General features: G+C 31.6%; 1 protein-coding gene and 1 long non-coding RNA gene across 2 annotated transcripts; both read right to left on the bottom strand.

Moving 5' to 3' along the window:
• Positions 1-9835: 9835 nt before the first annotated feature.
• On the bottom strand, positions 9836-15232 carry LOC11417941 (ras-related protein RHN1). The gene is made up of 7 exons (XM_003600577.3): positions 14969-15232; positions 14806-14883; positions 13591-13758; positions 12988-13036; positions 12248-12321; positions 11655-11748; positions 9836-10125 (listed from the first exon to the last, which is right to left on the bottom strand). Exons 1-7 carry the CDS (start codon positions 15005-15007, stop codon positions 10025-10027), a joined length of 603 nt encoding a protein of 200 aa, XP_003600625.1. The 5' UTR covers positions 15008-15232; the 3' UTR covers positions 9836-10024.
• A 4344-nt stretch (positions 15233-19576) lies between these two features.
• Positions 19577-21890, bottom strand: LOC112419834 (uncharacterized). Its single transcript, XR_003009893.2, has 3 exons — positions 21654-21890; positions 21452-21538; positions 19577-19727 (listed from the first exon to the last, which is right to left on the bottom strand). It is a non-coding gene; the product is annotated as an uncharacterized lncRNA (long non-coding RNA).
• Between the last annotated feature and the right edge of the window lie 1806 nt (positions 21891-23696).

The following is a 23696-nucleotide window of genomic DNA, read 5'->3' as shown; positions in this document are numbered from 1 at the left end:
TTTTATGTTAAACATATATTTTACTTTTATATGAGATGATGAAAAACAAAACAAAACAATCTTAAGAATAAATTAACCAATTATTAAGAATATTTTTTTATACATAGATGACATACCATACTTTATCCACATACATCATATTATTCTTAAATTAAGTAGAATCTACGAAATTAGAAATTAAAAATAACACAAAATATAATCTTTAGCGTAGACATATTTTGTTTATAATTAGAGAAGTCAATTCGCAGTCTTTTTTCAAAAAAAAATATCAACGCTTCTACATCTACTAGATGGAGTAAATGACCGTTTTTACGGCATATAAACGACACCAAGTCACCAACCATACACTTGTTTTATTAGTGGACAATTTTATTGAAAATCTATTCAAAGTCTTTTTCTATGAACACCTATGAGCACTTGTGAACATGGAAATTCCTAGCTATCATAACATTATTACTCCATGGTGGTCCTCATTAAAAAAAACAAAAACAATGACTTTATTTTTATGTATGTTTTTTTTCTTCTTTAAGTAATCTAATGGTTGGAACTAACACATTTTAAACATTGAAAAATAGGGTGTCTAAAATTTAAACTTCGATTTTGTATATATTATGTAAGATTCCTATTAATTAAGTTAAATTCACGGCACATAGATGTTTCTTATTTTGGTAGAAAAATATTTCAGTTGAAATTTGGTTCAATAAAGAAATTAAACTCTTTTAATGGGAAAAGATTGACGTGTGATGTTTGATAACTGCAAGGCCTTTTGGTGGTACTATTTTTACTTTATGGTTTTGTTTTAGCTGGAATTAATTTGCACACATTTTTGACAAAATCAATAATTAATACTAATTTGATCGATTATGGTTAATTTTTATTTCAACCTCTAGTACTTTTCTTAATAGCAAATATAAGCAGTTAATTAGTAGTACTTTGTTAGAAATATTCCTCATCGACTCCTTATTTTTACAACTACTATTTCACAAACCCCCAAACCTCTTTATGATTATTCCACTCTGGTGTAAGAAAAGAAGATCATTTTGATGGAGTGTCAATTATTTGGCTTTAATGAGAAAAGTTCTTTACAAGAAAATGAATTAATGAGATTATTGAACCTATAAGGCTTCAAGTTGGTAATAATGTTAGGGAAGGAAGGTTTGGAGCATTAAGAGTGGTGGTCCGTAACAATTTTAGAGGCACCAAATAGTGTATACCTCTAAGTAGAAAACTTGAGTAATAACACATGATTCGACAAAAAAAAAAAAAGAGTAATAACACATGATGTATTTTTGAAAATTATGTGACATTTATATGATTTTTTTGTCACGATGTGATATTACCTAAAACATGAAAATTATTCCTTTAAAAAAAATGAATATTATTATAATCTTGATGGTGAATATCTATTTGAAGTATTAAAAGTTATTGAGAATTTTATAGTTAAATTAAAATCAAGTTTTATAACTTTGAATTTGTTTAAAGATATTTAATAGTTTTCCTTGGCATCATTCCGTTTGATTCACAATTGTGTGTGGTCGAATGTGGCTTTACTGAATCAACATATCATCTCTTAATTCATTGTCCTACTTTCGGTGAGCTATGGCAACATGTCAAGACTTGAATTGGTGTGCATTTGGTGGATCCCAACATATAATGAATCATTTTTTACAATTTGCTTACTCTTCGGGAGGCTTTAAACCCCATCGATCGTTCTTGCAACTTATTTGGCTTTGTAGTGTTTGGGTCATATGGAATGAGAGGAATCACTGGCTGTTCTCTAATGATGCTAAATCAATTATGCAAATTCTGGAAAAAAAATCAAACTGACTTCTTTAGAGTGGTTGAAAGCTAAAAATATCTGTTTTTCTTTTGGTTATCAAATGTGATGACAGCAACCTCTCGTCAGTTTAGGCATTGGTTGACTGTATTTTTGGTATTTGTTCAAGATATTTTGTTGTATTTTGTTTTGCACACCTTATGCTAGAGAGTACTTCTTTTTCTTTGAGGTAATATATCTCATTTTTGTTTGTTGAAAAATAGTTTTTCTTATACGTGCATACTCCATACTAATATTAACAATGATAAATATATTATTTTGTCTCAGTATCAGCAATATCTTTCTTCTACTGCATTCTTACGCATTGAATAATGAAAATGTTATACAATTTTGTTGTGTGTGCCTTCCATTCTCACCGTAAAAAGGTTGAAGTTTACAAAAACATGATGCAAAACTGGCAATTCCGCAAGGCACAGTGCAGAAGAGAGGACACAAGGCTAAGTTGTCAATCCACCGTATCTATATACAATTCTTCCATTTTTTTATTTTTAATTATTTTCTGTGTCTTAATTTGCGTGCCACACTTGATTTTAAAGCATTAATTCTACGGTATGCATGCTAACAACTTATTTATTTAAGTTGTCAAAATATCATAGTTCGTTTAGAAAATTTAGAGCACCACTATCTTGTATTTTAGTTTTGTTGGACAACCGTATGTCAGAGGAAAGACACGTTCTCTTGATATTTCATCAATTATGTGTTACCAAATTTAAACCCTCGTTGCCAACTTGAGACACAGTTGCAATTCTTTTTTTTTTTTTTAATAAAGCGGTTTCGATTCATTTTGATCAATGTAAAATATAGTGTGATCCATTTTTATATTGATGTAAAATATAAATTTGGAGTATGTTGGATGTTTAGTGAGACTCATTTTAGAGTTTTGGATGGATGGTGTGAATATTCATAAAATGTGGTTCAATTTTTTAAATAATTGAGAAATATGAAATAATATAATATGTTGAGTAAGGTTTATTTATACTATCCAATTTGGTGGCATAGATGTAGGTGCTTTTAGAGGTTAAGAGTTTTTTTTTTAATAATTCAAATTAATAATTGACACCGACGAGAATCAAACTTGAGACTTTGAGATAAACACCTTAGAGGTTAAGAATTGATTGGGTTTGAGTTTCTTGTTTACATGAATAGATTGAAAAATGGTAGAAATTAGGCTGGGAGAACTTGTTGAAATTAATTTCTTATAACTCTTTTATTTCTCTTTGTAGGAAACTCATTGTGTGGACTACATAGTTGCTCTCTTCCTCAAACGTAAGTCATTTTTGGGCCAAACATTATAACCAAATTTTGGTGTGTTTGTTCCTCTACTACATTTATCTTATTGTTCTTGCTTTGATTGCGGATTTGATTACACATAAGTTGCTAGATTTGATCTAGATTGAATATTGTTGCGTGTATCTTTTGTTGTTGGTTGTCGTTGTTATTTGCTCCATATCTTTGTTATCTTTAGTTTTGACAAAGGATCCGAATTCACAAGAAATTTAAGTATATATGCATGTGTGTGTGTGTAAGAGCGTTGACACTTAAAAATAAAAAAGAGCTTTATGGTTATACGAATGTTTCTAGGCTTGCAAGCCTTAGAAATGTCATCAAGAAGGAAACTAGAGACCTCACTAGGAGGTGTCTCCTTAACATAAATGTTAAAAGGCTTCATAGATAAGTTAAGATTAATTAGTCAATCAACATCCATATTTCCTTTTCGCAAGCTATAGTTTAAAACTTCACGATATCTTAAATACGGCGCACCAAAGTGAACGATTTGGCATTAGTTTTGACTTTCTTTGTGATCATTACAACCAGAGTTTTAAAACACTTTCTACTCGAAGATAGTGGAAACTCAATCTTCAAACAAGTTGGATTCTCAAACACACTCTTCACATTTCAGCATAAAACTTATCACATTTTCCAATTTTGCAAGAGTACCCAATGTTAGACATCTAATTCACGTTAATGTAATTTTTATAAGCTTAGGTATTATGGATCATTACTTTATCTTACATGGAAATATTATAGACTATCATTGGTTTCACCGAAGTAAATAAAAAGCTAGTTTGTTATTGAATGAAACCAATAAGAATACTATACTATGTGGGCATATTAGTTCCTTTTATCCAGAGTGCTCTTGGAGAGCATCCTTATTATCTCTTTGTCGCAGCTTCACTAAAACGCATAACCCCTAAACTAATTGTTTACTCTTCGTTGGCTTTTTGTTTTTCCTTTCTTTGATTACCGAAATAATAAGAAGGGATAAATATGTTTTTAGGTTTTATAAAATATAAGTTTTTAAGTTTAGTTTTTAAAAATATTTTATTCACTATTACTCTTTATTTACATTTGATAAGGGTTATTTTGGAGGATTAAGAGTATCTATTTTTGTAAAATGTTTTTAAATTAAGGATTATTCTTAAAGTTTTATAGGACAATATTATGGAGAACTAAAACTACAATTAAAGTTTTATAGGGTCTAAATTTGAAAACTCTAGATTTTGTTAGGGACTATAAATATATTTAACTTTTTTTTTTTTTTTGCTTTCGCATTAGTTTTCGACCCATCAATGTGGGCGACTAAACCGGCTCGTAGAGGCATATGCACTGGTCAAATGTTGTTCCCCCTAAGAATCGAACCATGTATTCCCTGTGTACGTCCTTGGAAGGAGCTCCTTGCAACCGGAGAAAATATATTTAACTTTAACAAGAATGCATTTCAATTTTCTTAAGAAGCAAATAGAAACTTTTATTAAAAGTTCCAGTTAATGTTAGTTATTGTTATAAGATCAATAACAGCATGTCATCATTTCTTGATGTTGCTTTCGGAACCTCAGAAATTCGTCTCTAATATGCCTGTATTTAACTCCATGTTGGTGGCAGATGCTACTCCTCACGCATTAAATCAACCAGAGACAAAGTACATTATTAGGTAGGTAACCAAATTTGGATTGAAATTCAGGGGATTAAAATTCAGGGTATATAATGATGATGATAAAAAGAACTAAATTTATGAGATCGTTCGGTTTAAGTGTGATGTGAGTGCTTCTTGATTAGTCCTACATTGACTTAGCATTGATTAAATATAGATACATAAGATAATTCTATATACTAAATATCTTAAAAAAATATTATGGAGATGTGTGTCTCATACGTTTGTGTCATCATTTCTGTTCTTTGATTTTTGGTGGAAGAAAATAAATGAGATCTTAGTGTTTGGATTAAGTATAAGATGTGAAAGACTCGTCTTTAAAGGAAAGATTGTTAAGTTTAAGTTTGAGTGATAAATCTCACATCGACGATGAATAATTTAAATATGAGATATATAAGAGAGATATCAGTATACCTAAATTTTTAAAATTGTAGATGGGTGATATAGTGTCTACCTCTCTCCTGGTCCTAGGGCATGAACTTATTGTTGCTCCTCAAAAAATGGTATCAAAGTATTTTGGTTCGGCTTCGCGAGGGAGCGGGACAGTGATGGTGTAGTCACAAATGTTCCCTGCGGTGTAGTCACAAGATATGTTTTGTTGGTAATAGTGATGGTGCAAGTATAAGATGTGGGGGAATCATACTTGAAGGAGAGATGGTTTGGTTCAAGTGTGAGTTGTTAATCTCTCATCGATTTTGAATAAGTTTCATATTGGATATATAAGAGATGTAGCTCATATATTTAACGTTTTAAAGTTTTTGTTGGAGATACGCTTCCTTCTTTGTTGATCCTGAAGTATAATATGTTGTTGTTTCTAGAGTATTGAACTTGTCTGATTTTAAATTTAAAGGTTAAATATGTTTTTTATCCTTACTTAGAACAATGATTTTTTGTTTTTTGTTTTGAGAAAAGTAAAACAATGATGCTAGAAAGCAAAAACCGTATTTGCTATTTTGGTGTTAAAGTTCAAAATTTTCAGTTTCACGACCTAATAGATGATAGACGACAGACTTATAGACAACTTTCAGTGGGATGTTGGTCTCAATTGTGTGGGATCACGAATAATATTTAGTTAGGTGAGGACTGAGGATCCTTCAACTTTAGGGAATGTAATGTACAGCTGCATGATATATAATGAAATGATGCTCTCTTATTTGGACTTCATGATACATTGTTTTCAAAAATTCATATTTTTAGCTTTTGAAAATTGAGATGTTCACAATATGAGAGCATTATGACATTGACTTGTCTAGTGATCTGGGATCCATTCCACCACATTATTTTTCTGCACATGATATTTACATCTCTCTTTTGCTAGAGGTTTTGGCCCCTTTAGAATTTCAAAAACTTCATTGTACATGTGTATTTGCAAATAAAAAATTTTGTGGATCTAATTAACATCAAAACTAAGCAATATTTCAACATTAACACTAAGCAATATTTTAGAAGTTTAGAAGAAAATAAGTGATTTTCGTTTGTTAACCGATAAGTTTGTGATAAAATTTTAGCTCACTTGAACGTCATCGCTGAACTTATGTCATTTGCTATATTAAATATCGGTCAAAAAATCATATCTATCTACTAACCTTGCAACCAATAACCTCCTCTGCCCACTGAAGAGTTATGATTTATGAGCTAGGAGATTATGTGTCTTTATCCATCCTTTATAATGGGTTCCCTTTATTTGGGTGTTGTATTTAATATATGGGGCCTCTTGAATTTAATGTGTATTGATCCCCCTACGTATGTTATGTTATTGGGTGTAATTAGATGTTTTATGTCATTTGTTTATACGAAATAATATATGGTTTGTATGATTGGACCAAAGGAGCAATAAACAATTTTTTTTCTTCTATAATAAACAAATTTAGTTACGTCTTCCTAAACTTGACTCAATAGGTAGAATCAATATAAAGTAGCTCTCTTTTTCTTTTTCCTTTCTCTTTTGTGAGCCGTCACAAAACTCTAGTTTCTTCTCCTTCATCCACCAAAGGTGATTTTGGGTCAATACCCCTCTTACTCTTACTCGTTTTTCTATTTCCCTTTTATTGAAATAAGTGATTTTCACATCTATTTCGTTTTATTTTGTGATTTTGTCGTCTTCGTGCGACGTTGGTTGTTCGTCGTCTTTGTGCGACGTTGTTTGTTTTTCTTGTTTCTCTTAGGTATTTGATCGCTTCAGATTGTCATATCAGCTTCGATCCAGTGCAGATCCAATCAATGACTTTGGCGTCATCCACGTTGCAGATCCGGAAACATGGTTATTCCGGAGATTTAAATATAGTCATATGTGTAGGCATTTGTACTTTGCCGTTTTATGCTATTAACATGGATGTTGTGAGTTTGTTCATAGATTCATCCTTTTTGTTTTTAGCGAATTTGCATTATATCGATGTACTCTTTCGATTTGAATGAATATCTTTTATTTTGTCGAAAAAAAAAAGGTAGAATCAATACATTAGAATATGTCGAGGTCAAAATTTAAATGTCAGATTCTTCCTTTTTCACTTTAAAGATAAATACCCAACTATTAGTTGCTATTTGACCAAAAAAAAAAAAAAAACCTTATTTACGGAAGGTGCAACAACAATTAGAATTTGTTTGGCAAGGCAAAACCACTACTTATAACATATATATAATTCATACTTACAATCGAAATAGAGTTATTTGGCAAGAGTTTTCTATCACGAATTTATAGTGTGTTAATTGTTACTCCCACTTTCTCAATATCTTAGCCATGTGAGAATTTTTTTTGGTTGCAATGCTAATTAATCAAACAAACAAACAAAGAGAACAAAAGGAAAACCTACACTCTAGGAAAAAATGCTCCAGCTGTGTTATTCTTTAGAAGACTTCAAAGGTCTTTGGGAGGTGAAACGTAGAAGAAAAAATCAATATCTGAGGAAGTTCAAGTTTTGCCAAAAAATCTGCACATTGGTTCCCTTCTCTTAAAGTATGACAAATAGTAATATTTATTTGATCAATGAGCTCCTTTATGTTATGGATCAACACAACATGAGTATGAAACTTCATTGGGGGCCTTTGTTGAGACTAATGTAGTGCAGAGAGTCTGAGTAACAAACAAGATCAACTATTGCCATTTCTTTCGCCTGCAAAAGACCATGGTAAATGGCCAAAAGCTCGACTTGGATAATATAAGCTGAATTTTGAATGAATCCTGAGAATCCTGACAAAAAGAACCCAACAGAATTGCGTAAGAGGCCACTAAAACCAACCCTAGTAGGTGAGCCAAGACAACTTCCATCAACATTAAAGATTATATTAGAATAATTGTTAAGATTCCACTTGAGAAATATGTCATCTTCCGCGCTACTGGGGTTGATGGTCAAGCAGTTTGTTGAAGGTTGCTACCATGCTTTAAGTACAACACGGTGAAGAGACCAACTATCTTGGCTTAAACACATCATGTTACGATGACGCCAAGCCCGCCAAATGATGGCAGCAAAGGTGAAGGAATGACTACCTAAAAGGCCAGTTTTTAGCCAATCATTGGGACATGCAATCAAAAAAGATGGATGAGTGAAGTCGAAATGATATCATTTTTTTTTTCTTTCAAAATTCATAGTCTCAGACACAATGGAGAAACGCCTCTTCATGTGAGAATTGTAAATCCATAAACTACCCTCACTGATATAAAAAAGACAAGTATTAAATAAGGGTTAAAAAAATTAATTAATAAATACATCTTAAAAATTGTAACATTTTTTTATAAATAGGATAAAAAAAAAAATCCAAATTTGTTTATATATTAAGGACCAGAGTAAGAAATACCACAAAGTCGTCTAAAGCCTTGCTTGAGAAGAAAAATACTATATTTTTTTTTAAGAATAGATTAAACATTAAATTTTTTTAATAAAGATTAAAAATTAATTACATAATTGAGTAACAGAATTTTTTTATGGAATTAATAGTGGATAGTAGATTTGCACACAACTATTTTTTGGGGTTAATTGTTCGAATTAAATTCATAATTGTGAGGAATGAAAATTCAAAATTAATTCATCTCTCATTTAAAAACTTCTAAATTGTGTGGTAGATATTCTTCTGATGTTATAAACGTGGTTTCAAAATTGTGAAACAAAATTTGACTAGTGATTAAATGTTAACTCGGAACAAAATGCAATTTTATACGTTTTGATTAAAAAATTAAAATAAATCGCGGAGTTTAGAATCTTTTGTTTTCTTTAAGCTTTGTTTGGGAGTTTGAAGGGGAAGGGATGGGAGGTTTTGGAGGGATGAGATTAAAGGAAAAAAATAGATAAATCTTTTATATTTTTTGAGAGAAGGATAAATTATTACCTATAATTATTTTTATTTTTAATTTTAAAAGTTTTATAACTACATCCTTAAAAAAAAAAAAAAAAAGTTTTATAACTACAATACGATTTTTCGGTTCCTCCAAATTATAGGAATTTTGTATTATAAATAAGGGTTTGTCTAACATGTGCAATATATTGCACATGTTAAAACAATTAAAAGTAGTAACTTTTCATTAAAAAATATTAATTATTTAATAAAAAAAAAGTTATACATTTAATATAAAATACACAAATTTTAAGATAAACTTATCATTTTAAATTAAATTTCTTAACATGTGCAAAACTCCCCCTTCCCTCAAAACACTCAAAGAGAGCCGTAGTGATTCTCTTTTAGGAGTTATTATTATATGCTGAAGTTCTTTTTTACCAATTACTTTCCTCAGGCATCCCACCATTATATTTTCAACTCATCATATGTATCATCAATTTCATATTCACTCAATAGTGTCTTTCTATGAGTTTTGCTAAAAGATCTCTCTTATAAGAAATAAGCGGGATATGTTTATAGATTAAATAGAGAACCATTCAAGTAAGGTGTTTTATTTTGTTTATCATCCATGTTGATTATTTTTTGTATTTTCATACTATGAGTTGAGAATATCTAAATTATGTTCCGGCGAAATCTCATTTTATTATTTCAATTAATAATAAGCAGCAGATATTTTAGACAAAATCTCATTTTATTATTTCAATTAATAATAACCAGGAGATATTTTAGACTATAGATTTGTAGCAAGGACCCAAATATGCATCCAAGGGATATTTTTGAACCAACAAGTTCTGTGTGGCAAATTGCATTCATATACTGTTGGAGCTCCATATAACAGTGATAACCCAAGTTCGGTGCAGCACATACAAACCACTGAAAACAATACAAATTAAAAAGAGAAAGGCCGGTAAATACAGCTGAAACACTTATGAACAACACGATGCAGCCCTAGATCCTTCGGCCGGTCTATCAACAAGAACCATCCCTGCTGGGTTTTGAGCTGGCTGAGCCCTTGGTAATCTTTTAGCTGTTTGCACAAGCAATTGTAAGTTAGGCAATGTAATCAAAGTTCACAGTTTATGGAAGAAGAAACGCTATTTAAAAGCATTGTATGATCATAAAATGTAGATCAATTGGCAAGATTTCTAGAACATGAGATTTAACAGAAATTAGGAATATGTCCCATATATGTGGGACATATTTATGTCCCACATATGTAGTCCGATTGGTGAGCTAAGAGACACCAAATGAGTTTTGAGGAGGTTCAAGATTCCAACCCTGAAAACTAACATCACTACCGACTTCTAACATTTTGCGTATGAAAAAACAGAAATTAGGATATAGAGAGTAGAGGTGTCAAATGGGCCGGCCCGGCCCAGCCCGGCCCAAGCCCGAGAGGCCCGACTATAGAAATGGGCCAGCCCGGCCCGGCCCGTTTATGATTGGGCCGTGAAATCTAGAGCCCGGCCCGGGTGGGCCATGGGCCAGCCCGGCCTGGCCCGTTTATGTTTTATTTTTAAATTTTATTCACTTTTTTTATATATTTTCTTATGTATTAGTTACTCACCATTATTTTTTTGCTAAAATATGATTGGATGGACATAAAAATATAAATAATTTTTACATTAACATTGAATAATAATTAAACTCAAGATTATTCTTTCAATTAAATCAAATTAATAATTTATAAACTTTAAAATTTTAAAACTGTAAGCTAAATTCATCCATATTTATTAAGTTTATTTATTTAAATATTTTTTTGTTAATAAATTTTAAATTAGTTGATAATTTTTTAAAAAATATGTTGTTTTTTAACAAAAATAAAATGAAATATGGGCCAATGGGCCGGCCCAAAGCCCGGTGGGCCAGCCCGGCCCGGCCCAACTTTTGTCTGGCCCAAATGGGCTTGGGCCGAAAAAGCCCGAGCGCATTTTTTTGTTAGTTTTTTAGGCCCGGCCCGACCCAAAAATATGGGCCAATGGGCCGGCCCATGAGCCCGGCCCATTTTTGACAGCTCTAATAGAGAGTAATAGCTGAATATAATATTCGATAAGCCAATAACATAAAGTGGAAGCCTGCTAGGAACAGAAAAAAAATAATCCATGAATGTTGCAATAAAGTGTAATAAAGGACAAAAGGGAACATCTGTGGCAACATTAAAGTGACCAAAGAGGGTACATATAATTTGAACCGACGACAAGTTTCAGGAACAAGGCATGTCATGAGAAGGTTTGGATAGCTGTGCCATGGCAAATAACCAATTAGAGAAGACTTTATGAATTATGAGAAGGTTCAGATTCAGACAACTGTGCGCCATGGCTTCTAACCAATTAGAGAAGATTTGGTGAATATGAATTTAACCAATCGCTAATGAATATGATAGCAATGTCTTGAAGTGTAAAGTGGAGACAGATATTTTCTCAATTCCCTCAAAAGAAAGTTTCCTTGGGCTAATAATATCCCCCTAAAGTTTCTTTTTCATATAAGGGATTCAACCAAGAATAAAATAAGACCATTTTCTGCAAATTAAAGTATATATAATAGGAATTGACTCACCTATTTCATAAAATACATCATTAACATTGGCTGCAGATTTGGCAGAGGTCTCCATGAAAAACAGACCATTTTCCTCGGCATATACACGAGCTTCCTGCAATATGAATGAATCGAAAATGATAAACCAGTAGGTCCAGGAAAAGTGATTATTGATCATAGCATATTGGTTCTATAAACTATGAAATTACCAAAATGCTGCAATGGTCAATTAAACATTATAGCATCTATTATGTAAGTTTAATGATAGTACAAAATCAGCATCACTGTTGATTAACTATTTAAGCCAGATTGAAACCTACCCCCCAAACACACAGTTCTTGTGTTAGAAAGATTCATATCCCACCCAAACACTTCAAAAGCAATTGAATTATTGACCAATTAGTGAAAGCTGACAATGGAGACATTGAGTGATATGCCTGTGATTAACTTCTTTGCCAAAATTCAAGTGTAAATATCAACCCCTGATGCTCTGTTATTCATTCTTTAGGATAGGTATGTGCATAACATGTGCCATTGTTCTTTTTCTATACTCTGTGCACACAACACTTACTAACATGGAATAAAAAGCAATATTGGAGAATAATGACACTTACTTCGGCTGTCACTTTTCTTTTATCTTCCAAGTCAGATTTGTTGCCAGCAAGAGCCATGACCATGTTTGGATTGCCTGCAAGCAACAACATGAAGCATTATTTGACAATCTAGTTAAGCAATTAGTACAGCTATCATAAACCAAGTATTACTAGAGAAAGGAAAATCCAAAGCAGACACTGTTTGATTGATACATATATCAGGACAAAGTCTTAAATTTTCAACACAAGCATTAGTACCTATTGTATGTTGATTAAGAATGTACATCATTGATAGCTGAGTCCTTCTAGCAAGATGTATAGTAAAAAATAACTAGATATTTATTCAAATCATTTAATATCATATGTAACTCATTGCACTCAAAAGTTAAACGTGTCTCTTGCCCTCTGTACATGGAATCTTGAATCACTCCCTAACTGTTCACAATACTTTCATGCACATAATCTTTCTGATATCATTTCAAGTGCAATTCATTCATAAATGTGCCATTCTGTTCTATTATAAAACATGACTTCAGAATTTCCTCAAATGATTAATAAGTTATTCCAAAACCGATATCTAGTAAAACATACAAGATAACATGAGTGAAATTGACATCGGCAGATGTGGAAAATGCTTTACTAGAAGGTAGCATCCAGAAGTTTGGAAATGGTTTTATATAAAGCTTAAACTCCTTTTGCAATATATCAATTCTATTCTTTTTTAGAAAAAAACAAAAATTCCTGAACCAATAAGTTAATACCTTGCTTTTGAAGCTCTTGGACCCACTTCTTAGCTCGTGAGAAGGAATCCTGTGAATAGAAGATGGAAGTAATCATATTAAACCCTATTGAGAAATTAGACGAATAAAATGCTAAAAGAAAAGTATCAGATCCAGCCCAACCACAAGACAAAAGAAAGAGCCCCGTTAGCATATTTGATCTCTTCCACATTTAGGAAAAAAAAATTATGTTTTAGTAATATAAATTCAAATTATGTTGTTGATGCATTATGCAATACTCAATTTTCCAAATTTTGTACCAATTATAGTTGGAACAAGTGGACCCGCATACAATAGTAATGAGGATTTTCTGGAATATATGTTATTCCCAGATGAGGAGCTGATAATATGTTACCAAATAATAAGTATCATTCTGGATACTACACTGCATACTTATTAAACTTCCAAGTCCGAGTTGTGCCTCGATATATTCCATTTTATTTTATACTTCGCACATGTGTTTATTTTCACCCAGTCCGAATCAGAACATTTTCAACATATCAGTTTTGAAACAGGCAGCAATTTTTTCCTACGTCTGTTAACGAAGTAGGTATTCAAAAATATACAAAAGCAAAGATATCATACTGAGCTAGTGATGTCATAGACAATTATAGCAGCAGCTGCGCCTCTGTAATACATGGGAGCCAAGCTATGGTATCTTTCTTGCCCTGCTGTGTCCCAAATCTCAAATTTAACCGTTGCGTCATTTACTGCTAATGTCTGCGAGAAAAATGCTGCCCCTATTGTTGATTCCTGCACCACAAAAGACCATATAAACTCATGAACAAAATCCACATGTTTCCATACATTTAAAGCACATCATCAGCCACAAAATAACAGGGCTCAAAATCAGAACCCAGAAGCATCATTAACATAATCGTACACAACCTCAGAGAAAAGAAAGAAGAAAAGGTATTTTTCCCCCACCACACTACAATTATTTAAAGCTCCAAAATTCTAACTTATACTTTACTAGCTACGAAGCAGACACCGACACGACACTGACACGGATACGTCGACACAGGTGATTTATGTGTAGGTGTTGTGTCAGTGTCAGACACCGGTGCGTTTTGGACACAGGAAACACCTAATCTAAGAGGTGTCCGTGCTTCAGAACTTACTAGTAACAACTCACTACCTATGAAACACTGACACTGACACAGCTACTAATTTTAGAAAATGGAAGTAATTGAATGTAACCACACGCTGACACAGGTTGGACACTAAACACATCTTCAATCAGTGGTACTAAACACGTCTTCAATCAGTGGTGTCAGTGCTACACGGCTCACTACAACCTCGATAACCAACACGAAGTTATGTATTGTAATTATTACCACAGGAGTGACACGTGTCGGACACCAGACACCTCCTTAATCCAAAGTGTAAGTGCTACATAGCTAACTACTACCTCCATAGTGGGACATCAGACAAACTTGAATCCAAAGTATCGGTAATACATGGCTCACTACTACCTCCATAACCATCACGATCAGTTCATTACGGTGACACATGTCGGACACGAGACACGTTTTTAATCAGAAGTGTCACAGCTACATGGCTTACTACTACCTCAATAACTTTCAAAATTAGTTATTAATCGTAATTATTAAGAAACACTTGATATAAAAACAACAAAACCCAACTTCTAATTGAATAATCTCATAGCCAAATCAGAATAAACTAGCTCAATTCAGCACATGTCTATGATGCATCGTAAACCCATTGAACTTAAACAATTTCCCAATCAAATCCAGAAAATCAAAATAACAATAACTAAAAAAAATTGATGAAAATAACCTGAAATTCGAGAAATTGACCCTTAACAAATCTTAAAACAAGACTAGATTTTCCAGCACCCATATCACCAAGAAGAACCTGATTAAAAAACGAAGTTAGAGGGTATAATCGGAATTAAAAAAGATGAATCCTGAAGGAAGAGAAACAGATGAAAAAAAAATACCAATTTTGCATTGAGATTGTTGTGTCCGATCGTAGCCATGAGAAGTGAATTGGATCGATCGGAAGTGAAAAGAGAAACGAAAACCCAAAAAGGGAAAGATTTAAGCTTTGAAGTTAGGGATTAAGAAGAATTTGAGATTGAAATTGATCAAATTGAAGAGACAGAGAAAGTGTCTCTGTCGAAATTCTATTGCTTTTCGCTTACGGTGAGTTTGAGTTTTCTAGCGTGTCTGCGTTGAAACACTTGCGTTTTGTTTGTTTTTAGTGTCGTTTTTGTTTTCTCTTGTTTTAATTTTACTTTTACTTTTGTTTTTTAGCTTTTTTATTATTTTTATTGGTTCCTTGACTTTGAGTCATGCATTCCAACTGCAATTGCAAAATTGGTTTTGCTTACAAAGTTGGCAAGTCAAGAAAGAAATGAATACGTTCTCATGGAAGGAACATTTGAATACAAATTTGATTTCTTTCACTTTATTGGCAAGGTTCATATGCATAATAATGCATCAAGTGTTTTCATATATCATTGATTGTTCTAATGTCTCCTCTTACGGGGTAGATATGATGTTCAAATTCTTCTTTTTACCCCTTTTTACTTTCATTCTAAGTCATAATGATTTTAGGCTAAATTACCTTTTTGGTCCTCTAATTATTTAATTGGTATCGGATTGGTCCTTTAACTAAAAATTGATTTATTTCGGTCCTCTAAGTTTCTCACTGTTACTAATTTAGTCATTTCTATTAGTTTTATTCAAATAAACGTTAGGGTTTGTGTTATATGAGTCCTCTAACTTTATTTATTAGTATCATTTTGGTCATATGATTAAATAGTGACTGATATTATTGGTAACTGTTATGGTTCATATGTATGTGTGAAAGAGGAGGTCAGATACCCACATAATACAAACTCTAACGTTTATTTGAATAAAACTAACAGAAATGACTAAATGTAGAGCTATCAAAAATGGGCCGGTCCATTGGCCCATATTTTGGGCCGGGCCTAAAAAACTAACGAAAAAATGCACTCGGGCTTTTTTGGCCCAAGCCCATTTGGGCCATACAAAAGTTGGGCTGGCCCATCGGGCTTTGGGCCGGCCCATTGGCCCATATTTTATTTTATTTTTGTTAAAAAACAACATATTTTTTTAAAAAAAAATTATCAACTAATTTAAAATTTATTAACAAAAAAACATTTAAATAAATAAACTTAATAAATATGGATGAATTTAGCTTACAGTTTTAAAATTTTAAAGTTTATAAATTATTAATTTGATTTAATTGAAAGAATAATCTAGAGTTTAATCATTATTCAATGTTAATGTAAAAATTATTTATATTTTTATGTCCATTCATTCATATTTTAGCAAAAAAATAATGGTGAATAACTAATACATAAGAAAATACATAAAAAAAAAGTGAATAAATTTTAAAAATAAAACATAAACGGGCCAGGCCGGGCTGGTCTATGGCCCAACCGGGCCGGGCCCTAGAATTCACGACCCAATCATAAACGGGCCGGGCTGGCCCATTCCTATAGTCGGGCCTCTCGGGTCCGAGCTGGGCTGGGCCGGGCCGGCCCATTTGACACCTCTAACTAAATGTAATAACGGTGAGAAACTTATAGGACCGAAATAAATCAAATTTTAGTTAGAGGACCAATCTGATACCAATTAAATAGTTAGAGGACCAAAAGGGTAATTAAGCCATGATTTTAAAGGTAAATATTAGTTAGTTTATTACATTTCTTAGTTGTTAATAGAGAGTAACCTTCGGTTAAAAAAAAATTGAGAGTAACATTCAAACTATATCCCCTTATATTTTGTAAATTGTGTTTTAAGTTATATACTAACCTTTTTCTTTTTGAGGAGATATATACGAACCTTTTCGAAGATTTAAATATATTGACCTTTATAATTCTCTAACATATAGGAACTTATGCATCCAAAATATCTAATTGAGATGCTACCATATATAATGTAATATTTGATGCTCTAAAAGTTAGATCGAAGCTCAAAATGATTTATATCATACAAATAAATTGTGATCTTGATTTATTAGCTCATTAGTCTATGTAAAATCTTAAAAAAAAAAAAGTCTATGTAAAATAAGGTAACCCCTAATATGGACCTCATATTTTTTGGTCCACCCATGATCCTCTTTACATGACTGAGTATAGTCAGTCACTTTCTAGTTAGCAAAAAAAGTCATTCATTTTTTTTTAGCAATTTAACTGGGTTTTGTTTTTTTATTGAGTTATGTTCGGTCTAAAATTGAAAACTTTCACCTTTTGTTTTTCCTTGTTGAAAAATTAGGCTCTCTTTTCATTTTGATTATACCCATTTAGAAGTGGAGTTTTAGTGATCTGGATTGGAATTAAGAAGACATATATGATGCCTATTTCATTGTATGATATATCTCCAACAAGACATCGATTAAATGGTAAACTCCAAAAATGGATGAGAAAACAATGAATAAATTAATTTATTAAATTACACAACTTAAAATTTGAAAGGGACTGCATGTCACCTGCTATAGACAGTCACATGAAGAGGACCATCGATGGACCTGAAAAAATAGGGTTCATATTAGTGGGCACGTAAAATAAATAAGATAATTTATTTAAAAAATTGAAAGTGACTTCGTGGGTTCAGACTCAACTCCTTGTTTTACATCAGTCGATAATACATAATAAAAATTTAATTAGCCGGATAACAAGTAATACTAATAGTCTTTTTGAAACCTATAGCAAGTCACATAGCAAGCTTAAACCTTACACTTTTAACTAACTAATCATTCTTCAAAAAAATAATGATTTATAAGAGGGAGAGTCGAAAATAATGTTAGCCCTACATTGATTAAAATAGCAAAGACCAAATGATTTATAAGTAAGGTGAAGTGAAGTTCAATTGGGAAATTAAAATCTCTCACTATTGATAGGAATACAAAAAGTTAAGCGTTAAAAGTGTTCAATTGGGAGCAACCTACTATTTTTTCCATCATTTCACCTTGAGGACAAGGTGAAGGTGAATTTGAAGGGTTGGGAAATGATATATCTTCGTTAAATTTCGTTAAATGAAAGAATTTTGTGATCATTGCACTTATTACATTCCGTTATTTCCCTTTACTAATTTTACGGTTCAGTTTATTTCCTTTCCTAGATTTATGATTATGTTATTTTCCTTTCCTTAGGGGGTGTTTGTTTGGGAGATAAAAAATATATTTATGAGAATAAGGGCATTAAATACGATATTCCTATGTTTGGTAGAAGCGAACAAAAAAAATATACCCACCCATACCCCTATTTTACCCGTGCTTCTTCCCTCCTAATTTTTCCCACGCGTTTTCCAAATTAATATAAACCCCTTTATGCTCTCTCCTTTCACTCATCTGGATCCAGATCCAGATCCATTTGTGTCTTATGTTTTGTTTTGTTTTTGCGTTTTTTTTTTAATTTCTCTATATTTATTCTTCTTCTTTTTTTTAAAGGTTTTTGTCCTAGAAGGACCAGCGTTTCATCTATATCTTCCTAATTTGGCTTTGGAGTTTGCTCTACCTTGGAAGGTAACCATTTTTCCAGATTTGATGTTTTTTTTTGTGTTCTTATGTGTTCCATTATCATTCATTAATCAAAAACATCGGGCGCACTTTTACCGAAAATTCGACACCGATAATAATTTTATAAATTGAATGTAGTTACATGTGTCCAAGTTATTGTGATGGTGTATATGCTTGATTAAAAAAAACATGAAAAATATTATTTTTCATCTATTGAATGTAAAAGGGTATTTTAATAATTTTGACATTTATTCCTAGGATTATACATTTTAAACCAAACATATTTTTAGTATTCCTAGAAATATAATTCCAAAGAATATATTCGTGGGAAAGTTATTCCATGAAATAATTTTTGCATCCGTGAAACAAACGCTCCCTTAAATTATGCAAGTTGTTATGCTATTGACTATATAGGATAAATAATAACAAAGTTTCACTTTCTCCCCTAATTTCTCATCTATTTTTCATCCCATTTAGCTAATCATACCCATTTTAACAACTCTCGATGGAAATACCATGTGTAGAGTTATGGGTAGAGCAATTTAAAAGAGAACCAAAAAACTTAACAATTAACATTCAATTAATCTCCAATCGAAGACATGGCGGTTCTAGGAGAAAATGTTATAAATCGAAGACATGGCGGTTCTAGGAGATTAAGGATATTGAGGTAAAAAAAAATTAACCTAATTATGAGGATTATTAGTCATTAATCATAACCATTGATTAATATAAAAATCAAAGGTTTAAATTTGGAGTAAGTTTAAATACTTTTAATTTAGGGTCAATATATCCCTCATGTGTGTGCGCGTGCATACGTACGTGTGTTTTTTCTTTCTTTATATTTTCTTCCCGTTAAAAATTTACAACTGTTTTTTCAAGAATTTTATTGAATTCTAATAATCATCATAATATGTAATATACTTAATTTTCTTTTGACAAATATAATATACTTAACTTGTAGACTTGAGAAGCAAACTTTGTTTAGAATATATACTTTTCCTTTTCACTTTATATTGTTACCGATAAAGAACAATAATGGAGAAAGTCCTTTGTTTCTTGCTGCAATGTCTTGGCAAAAACAAATTCAATGAACTGTGTTCCAATTTAAATTGTTGTGTCTCGGTGTCTGTTAATCTATGTACCAAGGAGCTCTTCCAGCTAAACTGGATCCAAGCCTAGTACACTTGTACTCTCCTTAGTATATAGTCCTGCATTTACAAAAAAAAAAAAAAAAAAAAGAAGGAAAATACAATCAATAATAAGCCCTTCTATAATAATTTTTACTATCTAATTTAATTAATTATAATACTCACAAGTTACGATTTTGATTATCCATAGTATCATCCCATCCTTGGGGAAAACAATATTTTCCATGCTGGTGTAAGAGTAAATGACTCTAGAAAAAACTACCCAAGATCTTTCAAGATAAAACTTTCCCATTGCCTATTACTTTGCTATTTTGAAATGGAAAATCCACTCTCCACTGACTCTTTTGATCTGTCTTGAGCAGTGATAAAGGGTGATGGTAACTATTCTTAAAGATCTTATTCGAAGCAATTGGGATAGTATTCTTCACACCATCCAGAAACTATTATGAATTTTGTATTCGGTGATTGCTTGGAATTCAAATTCATGAATTTCTATGTCGGTTTTCTAATGTGTGTAATGTTTGGACATGATATGAATATCTCTAATTATATTTCCTAAAATAAAAATGAATACTTAATTACTCACTTTTTGGTTTAATTACATCTATATATACTAATAAGAAAATCCATGTCCCTTGAATTTACCATTTTGCCCCTATAAGGGGCAATTTGGTAATCAACTAATTGGTTGAGTCTTTTTTTTAACAATGGCCTACGAATTTTAATTTTTGCCCTTAACCAATTTTTTTTAATTTTTTTTTAATTTTTATATTTTTAATAACTTTTAATTATTTTCCAATTTTTATATTTTTAACTATTTTTCAATTTTTTTCTCCCAAATTCAGTTGCTTCTACATTGCCGTTGTGGGAGATTAAGGCATCGTTTGACCCGACTTTTTTCAAACTTCTCTACATTTTTAAGGAGAAGTTAGGCCAAACACAATATCAATTAAGTACTTACTAAAAAAAGAACTTTTTTAACGCATAAAATTGAATGAAATGAGCTTTGACGAGAAGCTGTTGAATGTTATTTTGAAAAACTACTTCTCGACAATTTATTTCACAAACACCTCTTTTCAACTCACGCTGGAAACCTTTTCTTTTATTTTTTAATATTATATTTCAATACGTTTTTTTCTTCCATTTAATTTTTTTTGAACCGTTGCATTTAATTTTTTTAAGGAGGTCCCATTTAATTTTATTACCTTTTTTTCAAAGGAATTTTATTATCTTTTTATCATTTATATATTTGATTTCAATATCGTTTAATCATCACAACCTCACAAATATTTTTATTCACGCTGTCATTTAATGATACCAAATATTTTTATTTTCTTTCTTCAACCTCACATTTACACACACATTAGTGTTTAGAGTAATACTTTATGTGTGTCTGATTTTTTGTTAAGCCACTGCATATAATTTTTTTTGTCGTTGCATAATACGTATGATTATTTTTATAAAATTTTGATATTAATTAAAAGTAAAATTGTAGATGTCTTTTCTTCAAAAAAATGTATAAATGCCTAAAAAATTTATACTTATATATATATATATATATATATATATATATATATATATATATATATATATATATGGCATTTCAACATAAAGTAAAATTTTTATATAGAGGGCATTTCAACATAAATTATACTTAAATCTAGTTTTTTTTTTTTTTTTTTTCTAACGCCAACTATAAGTCTAACATAAAAGCATCATTATAATCTTCATACCAACCAAACATTTTATTAGCAATCTATTATCAATTCATAAGACCATCTTACAACAGCAATGTCATATTCCATTTGGAATGTCCTAAGCTTCGCCAAGTCATATCTCACAGCCTTGCACACCTCTGGGGTCGAATTGTCCTGAATTGATATGCATAAAGGGAATCAAACAGACAAACATAATTAGTTAGCGTATGAATGGAACAGCAAACATCTGTAAAATGAATTCGGAAAAAAATGAATTCGTGGTGTTTACCTTTCATCTGATTAGTGCTTCTTGGTCCCTGGCAAACATGATGAAATTGTCCGAACTCGACATTCTCAGAAAGTTATGGACCAAAACTTACTTAGACAAATGAATACAGACAAATGAAATGGTTAAGTGTTTTTGAAGGCATGGCTAACCATAACAAAGGATTGTTGTTTATATAGTAAGCACAATGGAGACCATAATACCAATGTGGCTCGTTAATCTAAGGTGTTTGGCTTGTTTCAAGACATCTTCAATTGGATGGCATTGAATGATGTGTAGGGTATGCAGATAGTCTCCATTGGTTATATTCAAAATAATGGCTGCATTTTTTCCCAAGCACTACATGGAACCCTGAGTCATTAAAGACTTGTTTGCTTGCTAATAAATTGTGTGTCCCTACCACATTCTCATTTAATACAGACAGTTGGGTGATTAGGAATTGTGCAAGGCGCCAAAACAGGGTTTAGTGGAAGGAGATTAAGCAAAAAGTGGGCCCTTGCTGCAATTAGGGTTAGGGATTAACTCTAATCAGACTTTCTTATTTTAAGTAAGTAAGATTAAGGAGAAAAATTAGGAGCGATTTGTTTATTTTGATTTTCCTAACAATTAACGTTAACATTTTGATTAAATTAAATAGGATTAATACAGTAAAATTAAGCAAAGAAGTTAGGTTAAATCTAGGGCAAAATTTTGCGTTCTGGTTAACTTTAAGAAATAAGATATTACAATAGTTGTTATGTTATTTTTTATGTAATGCTTTAAGCTCTGTGTTGCAAAATTTTGGTTTACTAGCTTTGATTTTCACATTTATAAAGGACAACAATTTTCCTTAATTTATAAGATTTCTCCTTCGAAACTAAATTTTTAAAAAATACGTTATTAAATCCGTACTTAGTTTCCTAAAATAAAATGAATACTTAATTACTCACTTTTTGGTTTATTAATAAATTGCATGGAAATGAGTGTTAAGGGATTGGATATGGTTTGTGAAGAAGGGATTGGATATGATTTGTGAAGAACCAATACCTTATTTTTATAGATTAAAAGTTGAATATGTTGGGAGGTGTACTAGTGCATGCGTGCGTGCGTGTGGAATAACGTAAGAGCAACAACAAACCAATGCTTTAAGATTGGAAGAGAGTGAGACGCTACATCTCCATTCAAAATCTTAAGTCATCATACATAAGTTGTCTCTTTTATACATCCAACATTTACTGATTTATAAGCGATGTGGGACTTAACCTAACAATATCTTCATCAAGTGTGAGTTTAATTTCCACCTTGTATAACATGATCCGACTCCCGCTCCACCACCAAACCAAACCAAGACTCTGATACCATTTGTTGAGAAGTTCATATGCCACGAGAGCAGCAACAGGTTAATGTTTCAAAATCGCAAGAGATGAAGACGCTCCATCTCCACCCAAAATCACAACGCCTCAAGTATATGAGTCACCTCTCTTATATATCCAATATTTTACACATTCATAAATAGTGTGAGACTTAACCACTCACACTTGAAACCCAACAAAATATTCTCTACTTCTTTTCATAATCCTCAAACAAGCTAATGGTTTGTTTAACAGCCTTAGGGAATTCAGTAAGAAAAATGCAATTAAAAAAGTCTAGGAAGAAAAATTGTTTCTATTATAGTAAAAGAAAAAACTCATTCTAAAGTGCTAATATAGATCATGCTAGTTAGCGTCCCTTGGGCACTAGTTTATGCAAAGGGTGAGTGAGTGATCACATAATACAAGGCTTCACCCGAAGAGACGTACCCATTTTCTATAGCAATTGGTTGGGAACATTTTTTTTTTTCAACTCAAAAAGATACATCATCTGTTTATCTTGAGAATATTGTTTAGTTTATATCTTGAAGGTGCAGCATCAATTTTGATAGGATCAAAACATCTCTTCTACTAATATGGATTTCCTTTTTTCCCTTTTCGAGCTAATTATGCTGGGATTATATTATTATTGAAGTTTATTTATAAATATTATTCTCAAATATAAATTTGACTTTGAGGACTCTAATCAAATGTATAT

Source organism: Medicago truncatula, chromosome 3 (assembly GCF_003473485.1).
Source record: "Medicago truncatula cultivar Jemalong A17 chromosome 3, MtrunA17r5.0-ANR, whole genome shotgun sequence".
Lineage (NCBI taxonomy): Eukaryota > Viridiplantae > Streptophyta > Magnoliopsida > Fabales > Fabaceae > Medicago > Medicago truncatula.
Note: the sequence above shows the minus strand (reverse complement) of the source record. Positions and strands in the feature narration are given on the sequence as shown.